This window comes from Chelonoidis abingdonii, chromosome 20 (genome assembly GCF_003597395.2).
Source record: "Chelonoidis abingdonii isolate Lonesome George chromosome 20, CheloAbing_2.0, whole genome shotgun sequence".
NCBI classification, from domain to species: domain Eukaryota; kingdom Metazoa; phylum Chordata; order Testudines; family Testudinidae; genus Chelonoidis; species Chelonoidis abingdonii.
In genome coordinates, this window is record NC_133788.1 from 228,276 (window position 1) to 238,436 (window position 10,161).

Sequence of the window (10,161 nt, forward strand, 5' to 3'; positions counted from 1 at the left end):
AGAACTTTCTCCAAGGGTCCTAGAGTTATTGAAAATCAACATTAATAGTCCAGCAAGTTTCTTGGCCTGCTCCTTTAAAACTCTTGCATTATGTTATCCCATCCTGCTGATTTAAAAATATCTGACTTTAGTAGTTGCTGTTTAACATACTCTTATGTTTCTATGGGAATGGAAAGTATTTCACCTTCATCTTCATCCTCATCTCTGGCATGACTACACTGGCTGTGTTTTTTCCCAAATACAGAGCAGCACTTCTGCCTTTTCCTTGACAGCCCTACCAAGAGAGAGAAAGGGGTGCTTCATGGGAGAGGTAGCTAAATAGGCTAACATAAGACACCCAAACTACAACTCCCATAAGGCACCATGGCACTAGTTTGAATAAAAATATTTCAGTTTTTAGCCAAAATATTTGGCTGAAAACTCAAAATTTTCCATGACCCCCTCTTCCCTATTTTCCAACTCGCTCTGCTGGGGGCTCCCCACAACCAGCACTCCTGAACCGTGGCCTACATCAGCCATTCCTAGTCTGTGGTCCATGGAGCATGTGGCTGTGGCTCTGTGGAGGGCAGACTGGGAATGTGGTGGTTCTTATTTCCAGCTGCTAAAATGTATGAATGGAAGCACAAGCTCCCTTTCCTGTTCTCTGCAGCTGCCCCTCGCAGGTTATGTGATTGAGGGGCAGTGATGAATGGGAAGAGGCGACTCTATGGAACACTCTCCAAGATGCGACAAAGAGTCCTGTGGCACTTCATAGACTAACAGACATATTGGAGGCAGGTATAAATATGTATAAATATACCTCCATCTGGAAATTTCCACTACACGCGTCTGATGAAGTGGGTATTCACCCACGAAAGCTCATTCTCCAATATGTCTGTTAGTCTATAGGGTGCCACAGGATTCTTTGTTGCTTTTTACAGATCCAGATTAACACGGCTATCCCTCTGATATTCTCCAAGATGTTTCCTTTCTTGTCTTTCCTGGGGATAGCCTGGCATGCTGGACAGGTGGAGTGACCACTCAGCCCAGCAGGGCTCTGAGCTGAAGCAGCAGTTCAGTTGGCCCCTTCATGCTTACTCTTTCTGGGCCTGTGCTGCTGCTGCTGCTTTTGCACGGAGGCTGTAAGAAGTCGTAGCATTTCTGATCAGTACAGCCAGAGAGGAAAATACCCTCCTGCTGGGAGGGGCTGGCTGGCTTAGGCCATATTTCTAGTGGGCACCAAAGGCCCAGTGCCCACCTGGTCAGTGCTCCTAGGCCTGGGATGGAGGGAGAGGCAAAGGTGTAGTGTGGGAGCTCGCTGCATGCAAATAGGAAGAGAATTGTTCAGAGCCAGGACTCTACCCAGTGCAAGGGAATGACACATCCCTTTCCCCAAAAAGGTTATAATCCAGGATCACAGCCCCTGGAAAAACCTGAAATGTGAGTGTGTGTGTGGTGGGGTGTGTAGAGGTGTGTGGTGGGGAGGTGCTGGGGGTAGGGGACATCACAACACCCCCATTACCAGGAAGGCTGCTGGAGCCAGACTTCCAGGTGCTCAGCGCTGTTCTCAACAGGAGCTGCTGGGTGCCCACTACTTTTGACAATATGGCCACTTGGCTGAGTGGACTGAGTGGGAGCTGAGCTGCTCTGGAAGTCTGGCCCTGGGTTTCCTGAGAGATGCCTCTCCCAGTGCTGGGAGACAGAAATGCGCAGAGTGTGGGAGAGTGCAGGGCCAGTGCAACCATTTAGGCAGTCGCCTAGGGAGCTGGGATTTGGGGGGGCGCCATTTTCTTTGGCAATGCTGTGGCGGCCGGGTCTTCGGCCGCCCCAGTCGCCGCCGGCATTTAGGCGGAGGGAGCTGGGGCAGGGAAGTGTGGGGAGGGCCACCTGCAGCAAGTGTGGGGGGCGACATGCAGGGGAACTCCCCGCCCCAGCTCACCCCTGCCCCGCCTCCTCCCCGAGCACGCCGTGGCTGCTTCACTTCTCCCACCTCCCAGGCTTGCGGTGCCAATCAGCTTAGGTACTGCAAGTTTGGGAGGCGGGAGAAGTGAAGCGGCCACGGCGTGCTCAGGGTGCTTGTGCTTGTGTGCGGAGCAGGGGTGAGCTGGGGTGCCTCAGGGCGGAGGGTGGGGGATGGGGAGCTGTCACAAGGGGGGGCGCTTCAGAGTGGAGGGGGGGAGCTGCCGTGGGGGGGGGTGCATCAGGGCGGGGGTACGGGGGGCGCAAGGTGGAAGTTTTGCCTAGGGCGCGAAACATCCTTGCACCGGCCCTGGGAGAGTGAGGTGGGCCGGGGGGGTTGCTGGCCCCATCACTAGCGTCAGGCAGGTCAGTACCTCACAGTGGAATAAAACAAGCAAAGCCCAAGAGGGAGACACAAGCCTGAGCTGAGGATAAACCATGTGCCTGTCAGTCAAGGAGCAGAAGCCAGTCCGGAATGAGGAACCACCCTGTGCCCTTAGGGTGTGTGGGAGAGGGGTCTGAGTCAGATGGAGAAGTCCTGATGGCAGAGCCAGGGGAGCAGCTGAGCCTGGTGTCTGACAGCTGCCTGCATTCTGCTCCAGGTAGGACCCTGCTCTATGCTCTTGGGACTGCTGCGGGGCTGGGCTACCCCAGCGCTTCCAAAGGACAGCCCCTCCCTTCTCCACGGACGGGGGGCAGCGGGGTGTTAAAGCCCAGAGATGGCACTAAAGGGGCTTTGATTTGGAAGCTGGGGAAGGTGGAGAAGACATAAGAAGGAGCCGTACCGCCCCTCAGGAGTCTACTGAGGACCGCCCCAGTACTCTTGCCACTGGGGCAAAGGGTTTGGGAGCTCAGGTATTGGGCTGTCAGCATGAGCTCCTGCTCTAAGCAAGAACTCCAGCCCACCTGTTTACCGTCACCAGCCCAGGGTGGCTCAGTGGGAGGCAGCAGCCAGCCAGTGCCCAGGACCATGTGCTAGGGGAGGAGGGGAGGCGTGACTGGGACAGAGGGGTCTGGGGAAAGCATTGGACTGTCCTGGGGGGGATAGGGGCACATACAGTCCCTGCACTGAGAAGCAATTGGGCAGGGCTTGCCGCCTGTCTCTGTCGTGTGCTTGGAGAGATCCCCCGAGGAATTGAATTGAGCACCAGGGAAATGCCTAAAATACGCACAACCTGCTGCTGTGCCAGCAGCTCATTCCCTTGGCCATGGGAACAGCCCAGTCCCTCTGCCAAGGAAGACCAGGCTTTGCTGTCTCTGTGGATGATTGTGGGGCTTTGCACTTTGTATGGCTGAGCTCCTGGGATACTGCATCAAGTAAGCCAAGATGCCCACCCCAACACCTCCCGCATGGCCCCACGGCCATGGCTGAGTGGCACAGGTAGGGGCTGGGCTCCTGACTCTGCCCTGCTTTGCCCTGCAGTGGAGTTACTTACCCCTGTGCAAAGTGGGTGCAGAATGGCTGCCTTGAACCACCACTGTGGGCAGGGCAGAGCAGAGCTGGGTCCCTCCTCTCTGGGCCCCTAAAGGAGGCAACTTTACAAAGGTGAAAGTGGGGCCTCTGGGATTACCAGCTCTGTAGAGAAGAGAAGTGTTTTCCAAGGCATCAGCATAGGGCTTGCTCCCCAGATCATAGAATCTCAGGGTTGGAAGGGACCTCAGGAGGTCATCTAGTCCAATCTCCTGCTCAAAGCAGGACCAATCCCCAGACAGATTTCTGCCCCAGATCCCTAAATGGCCCCCTCAAGGATTGAGCTCACAACGCTGGGTTTAGCAGGCCAATGCTCAAACCACTGAGCTATCCTTCCCCACTCAGCCTGAGGAAACATCAGAGCCCAGGGAATCCCATCCACAATTATCTGCACAGCTGCTGGGAGCTGAGCCCTAGAGACTAGGACCCTGCTGCACTCATGAGTTTGCAATGGACACGAGGCTGAATGGGTCGGTTAGTGGTGGGGTTGACCTGTGGCTGGTTAATGCCAGGACTCCCCCAGGGTAGCTCATGTCAAAACAAGCTCTTGGCTCTACTGGGATCCCCATTCCTTAGTGAATTCCCTGCTAGACAGAATTCCTTTGGTCTCTGGGGTACGGCTTCGCTGCAGGGAGCGGTGTAGGTTCCATCTCAGACAGACATGCACGCACTGGTGCTTTGACCGAGCTAACATGAGACAACTAGCAGAGTAGCAGCAGCGGTGTGGCTAGCCACCTGAGCATGTACCTGGGACCTGAGATGGAGTTGTCATCAGGCAGCTGTGCTGCTGTTCTCAGCGCACCAGCTCCATCAGAGCTAGCCCATGTACATCTACCTGAGCTGGGAATTGCACCTCCAGCTCCAGTGTGATGAACCCTAGAGAGAACCAATCAGCTCTCCCCAGCCAGGGCAGTGCTGAGATCTGGTGGTTGGGTTGTGATGGGGCCTATGGCATCCCTGGCTCCAGCACATGGCGAACACCCTGCCACAGGCTCCTGGGGACCGGTACCCACATGAGGTCGGGGGCTGGGCTCACGGCCAAGGGATCATGCTAGGCAGTACTGTGCCCCTGGGGCAGTGGAAGGGGAAGCAGCAAAGCAGCAGACACCCAACAGCCTGTCCAGGGGCGACCAGTGCTGGAGAGCTGCAAGTGTACATGTGATGGGACTGAGGAAATCTGGGGGAGGGGTGTCTCTGCCAGGCTGAGTGGGCAGCTCCCAGGGGGACAGCGACTAGGCTGTAGGACCAAGGTACAGTCCTGGTGGAGCCCAAATCCCTCCTTTTCTGGAGAGGCCGAGCTCAGTGAGACCCACTGCTGGGGGCTTGTGTCAGACATAGCCCTGTGCCATGTGTACAGATGCCTGGGCACAAGCTTGCCTGGGCAGCCAGCTGCCCTCGCATGCCTGCCCTCACACGGAGCACAAGGGTGCGTCCTTTCCAGCAAACCTGTTGTTGGGCTTGCAGTGCCCTGACTCCTGCCAGAGACCTGAGCCCATGTCCTCAGCACTCTGGTATGCACAGTGCACAACCTAGGCCAACTCCGCCCTGGCCCTCCTTCCTCTGATCTGCCTCTAACGGGGCCCCAGAGGGCACTGTGTGGCACAGAGCCCCTTCCCAAGGGGCATGAGGCACTAGCATGATCAGTGGCTGGGGCTAGGTGCTCAGCCAGGTCCATTAGAAGCCCGGGAGTCCCGTGTGCCTGGTACTGCCCCAGAAGAGAGGGGGCAGTTACAGGGCGAAGGTCATTCCCCGCATGGAGGTGGCAGGCCCAAAACTGCCCACCCAGCACTTTGTGCTGTGCCTGTCTGAGCTTGCGGAAGGAGCGGGGTTGGAGATGGGGAAAGGAAGGGAGAGTGGAGTCGCATCAGGGTCATGGGGCCTGGTTTCGGGAAGGCTGCAGGATGTGGTTAGCCACAGGCCACATGCAAGGTTAGAGCACGGGCATGAGGGACTCAGAGCTTACAATGAAAATAAACCTCCACCCAGACCGCCGGTGAGGTGTTAGCCTGGCACTGCCATGCTAGGCAGGGCCCGATCCCCCAGCACCACTTTTAGGCCAGGAGCCTCATTGGGATAAAGCTCACCGTGGTGATGGGGAATGGCTGCAGGAGTTAACATGGCACCCAGAGCACAAGGGACCTGGACTGGCCGAGCTGCGGGAAGGGACACACATGGGACCCCAAGCTGAGGAAGGGGACACATGTAGGACCTAGGCCTGGGAGAGGTGACACACTTGGGACCCAAGGCTGGGGGAGGGGACACACATGGGACCCAGGCCTGGGGGAGATTTTACGTGTTGGACTCAGTGCTGGCCAAACTGGGGAAGGGGACACGTGGACCCAGGGCAGGGGGAGGGGACACACATGGGACCCAGGGCTTGGGGAGATGATATGTGGGACCCAGAACTGGGGGAGGGGACACACATGGGACCCAGGGCTGGTGGAGATTATACGTGTTGGACTCAGGGCTGGCTGAGCTGGGGGAGGGGACATGCCTGGGACCCACGGATGAGGGAGGGGACACATGTGGAACCCAGGTCTGGCTGAGCTGATTACACCCCACTCAGCAGCGCGTATGCTGACCCCACCAGCCTGTGGAATTGGAGGCTGCAGCTGGGGCTGCAGAGCTGGGTGATGTCTCCCTTCTGTTGTCCAGGGGCTTTCCACTCTGCTCAGGCTGCTGCAGGATGGAGCCCGGAGGGGCTCAGCCGTGCTGCAGGCTGGCCTCGCCCCGAGGACCATGCTTGCCATGGCTGGACAGATGGGCGAGGAAAGGAAGGTCCTGCCCTGCTGCAGGCGGTGGCTCCCCTGTGGCGTGGGAAGGTTTTCCTGTGTCTCTCTCCCTGTGTGCAGCACGGCTGGGCCCCTGGTATAGGGGCTGCACGGAGCTGCCTCTTTCCTCTTTGCACCAGAAACTCCAGCATTTCACAATTGCTGCTGCCACATAGATCATGGGGAGCTAGGAACACCCTTAGCCCCACCCCACTGCCCTGAGCTCCCAGAACCCACAAAGGAGAGCCAGGGGATGCTGATACCCCTTCATCTCAGCTAGAGGCAGAAAAATTGGTAAGCAAAACCCTGTCTCCCCAGGATATTCTGGAAGGCCCCCACCTCCGCCATCATCAGCATCCCCCAGCCCTGAGGAGATGCTGAAATGCCTGCAATGGGCCTGTCCACATGGGCTGGGGGGTTAGGGAGGAGGGAAGGGCGAGGCTGCTTCTGAATTTGGGAAAGAAAGTTCTGTGGGGTGAGTGAGAAGCACAGAAAAGCCCAGGGTGTCTGGGGCCAGGTGTTACAGCTCCTGGTTATTGGAGGCTTGGAATGCCAGGGCACAGGCAGCTGTAGGAGCAACCTGCTGTGCCTGTCTGAGCATGGGGCACATGGGCACACTGCTCATCCAGTCTGGTTATGTGGGGCAGCAGCTGTCTCTGACTGGCCTGGACTGTGTGGTTCGGAGCTAGGCACGGAGCCCTGCCACAAGCTGGGTTTTATCTGGGAGGACCTGGCCCAGCATGCCAGCCTCACTGCTTGCTTTAAGGAGTGTCTTCCCAGTTCCCAGCATCCCCACAGAGAGTCCCACCGCCCCTCCACAGGAAAGTAACACCCCATCCCACTGTGCTGGGCCAGGAGAGTGTGCAAAGCCCTGGCCGATGCAGCCTGGGAGGGAGGCACTTTGTGGGACTGATGGAGGGATGGTGCTGGGAAGGGGAGAGTGAGCCAAGCAGCCCTCCCCTTGAGACCACCCCCCAGCAGGAGGGGCCACTCCCGGGCAGGAGACGTGAAGGGGGCTGGTCCCTGGCAGGCAGGAGCCTGGGCAGTACGATACTGTAGCTGGGTTAAGGTGGGCTGGAGGCCTGCATGGCTTTAAATGTACAGAGCTGGGCTCTGACACAAGAGTCCCTCCCACGCCACAGGGGAGCCACCGCCTGCAGCAGGGCGGGACCCTCCTGTGGCCCCTTGCTGGGGTGCAGGGAGAAATGATTTTCCCCACGTCAATTCTTGCACAACTGCCTAGGCTTATGGTACATTTTCTCTGCACCAGGGTGGGCTGCTGCGGCAGGCAGGCTGTCAGCCCGGGTGGCCTAGTGATCTGGCTGGGACTGTGTTGTGAGGGCAAACCCTGTACCTGCCCAGTGGGCTGGCTAGCATGAGCTTGGGCTGCCTCAGGAGGTGGGGGTCACCATGTCTCTGCTTTGCCTTGCAGATCTCTTCACCGGCCACCGCCCGCTGCCTTCACAAATGCATCTGAGCTACCAAGAGCAGCCCTGCTTCACGCCCATGGCTGACACCCTATACAGCAGCAGCAGTACCCCACCTGCCAGCCACGCAGACCCACTGATGGCCTCCAGAGCCCTGCCTGCCAGCTACATTGATGCCCCAATCCTGCCCAATGGCCACCTACAGGTGAGCAGGTCTCCAGGCAGGGATCACGTCCTGGTCTGCTTCTCTCTGGCCCTGCGATTGCTCTGCCCTCTGTGTTTGCTTCACCGAGGCAATGGTGCCAGGCCCCTGTGCTGCTGCGCAGTGGGTTCTGTCCCCGTCTCCCCTGCTGTCTGTTATCCCTGTCCCTCTCAGTCCTGGTCCAATCCAGCAGTCCAGGGGCAAACGCTCTGTAATCTGCCTCTGTCTCTTTCAGTCTAGCAGCAACTGCTCCTCCCGGCTCAGCCTGCCTGGCTCCTTCCTCAGCCCTGATTTCCAGTCAGCCCCGCAGCCCGTGGACCCTCGCAGCAGCCTGTGCTCTGACCTCAAGCACAAGCCCCCGCTCCATTATGGGCTCCCCAGCAAGAGTCTCAGCATGGAGCCCTTCGGCCCTTCCTACTGCACCCCAGCAGCCCCCCCAGGAGCCTTCCTGCTGGGCCAGGACACCCTGTACCCACCGGCTTCAGCACCGAGATCCAAATTCCGTTACTCCAGCTCCATTAGTGGCTCTTCACTCTCCACGCCATGCTTTACCCAGCACGCACCAGGCTTGAGCTACAGCGCGGACCTTCTGCCAACAGCATACCCTGCTCTGTCCAGTGTCCAGCCCCTGCCCCCAGTGATGCTGAGCAGCCCCAGGTTTGCCACCCCCAAAGAGCAGTTGCCGTCTGGGGGCAGCAGCCCAATGGTGAAGCCAGCCAGCCCCAAGACAAAGAGACCCATGGGACTCCCTGTGCCCCCTTGCGTGGCTGTGCCCAACCCCTGCCTGACCCAGCTCCTGACTGCAGGTAACAGGGTGGGGGATTGCTTTGGGGGGGGTTGCCATTTGCCACTGGCTGAGGGCATCTGACTGCCCCCATCTGGCCAGCTGACTTCATTCAGCTGGAGCGGGAAGCTGGTACCAGGCTGTTGGGCCAGAGGATGGTGGCAGATGGGCTGACTCTGCGTTCTAGAGAGGGGAAAGGGAGCTGATATCTGGGCATGGGCTGGTAGTGCTCCCTCTTTAGGATCAATACTCATCTCATTCAATGCCACTCTTCTGCCACGCCATGCTTCATGGCACTGCATTGCTGCAGGCACCTAGACTCCTCTCTTCATGCCAGCGATGCTCTTTCCCTCACCTGCTGATCCACAGGCTGCCATGATGTGGAAAAAGCATCTAGAGCAGGAGAGAGCTGGTGGGGGGTGGGTGGGAGCAGGAGGCCTGGCGGAGGAGGAGTACAGAGAAAAGAGTCTGAGATGGTGGCTGAGCTGTAGGAGGAGTCACATTGGAGCTTGAGTTTGGGAATCGCTGCCTGCAGGAGGCACTAGGAGTGAGAGCCTTGAACCACTAGCCAAGGGCGCAAGGTGCTAACAGGGCAACGGGTGTCTCAGCAGGCAGGTGAGGCCGGGTGATCACAGCACCTGTATCTGAGGCTGCAGGGAGCCCCAGAAGGGCAAAGGGCTGTGTTGACTCCGCCTCGGCTGGGAGGAGACCGTTGGCAACCCTGGTGAGGGCAGGATGGGTGCAGTTGTCCACAGGGTGCTGTGAGTGACCGGCTGTGGGGCAGGATCTGAACCCTGGGGCCAATGCTAGTCACACAGATTGGGAGATTGATTAGTGCTACCGTTTCACCCCCTGGGATCGTTCACCTCCCAGTGCAGTGCCCTGCCCCCAGAGCCCATGATAGTGACCGCTCTCTTGGGAGGGCCAGGGGACCTGCATGCTGAGCAGTGTGGGAGGAGCTGCCCTGCCCCAGGCCGGATACCTAGAAGAGAGGAGGAACTCAATGGCTGCAGTACCTCAGCAGGCACAGTCTGGGCCAGACATTCATAAGAACATAAGAGTGACCATACTGGGTCAGACCAAAGCTCCATATAGCCCAGTGTCCTGTCTTCCAGCAGTGGCCAATGCCAGGTGCCCCAGAGGGAATGACCAGAACAAGTCACCATCAAGTGATGCATCCCGTCGCCCATTGCCAGCTTCTGGCAAACAGAGGCTAGAGACACCATCCCTGCCCATCCTGGCTAATAGCCTTTGATGGACATAAGAACATAAGAATGGACATACTGGGTCAGACCAAAGGTCCATCTAGCCCAGTATCCTGTCTCCTACAGTGGCCAAAGCCAGGTGCCCCAGAGGGAGTGAACCTAACAGGTATTGATCAAGTGATCTCTCTCCTGCCATTCGTCTCCATCCTCTGACGAACAGAGGCTAGGGACACCATTCCTTACCCATCCTGGCTAGTAGCCATTAACAGACTTAACCTCCATGAATTTATCCAGTTCTCTTTTAAACACAGGCCAACTCCGCCCTGGCCCTCCTTCCTCTGATCTGCCTCTAACGGGGCCCCA

At 58.1% G+C, this 10,161-nt stretch overlaps 1 protein-coding gene across 1 annotated transcript in view; it reads left to right on the plus strand.

Moving 5' to 3' along the window:
- MLXIPL (MLX interacting protein like) overlaps positions 1-10,161 on the plus strand; it is a 59,306-nt gene that overhangs the window by 26,794 nt on the left and 22,351 nt on the right. The window contains exons 8-9 of the mRNA XM_032769960.2: positions 7,613-7,812; positions 8,045-8,615. Of these exons, the coding sequence (XP_032625851.1) occupies positions 7,613-7,812; positions 8,045-8,615 (771 nt within the window). The remainder of the gene's footprint in view (positions 1-7,612; positions 7,813-8,044; positions 8,616-10,161) is intronic.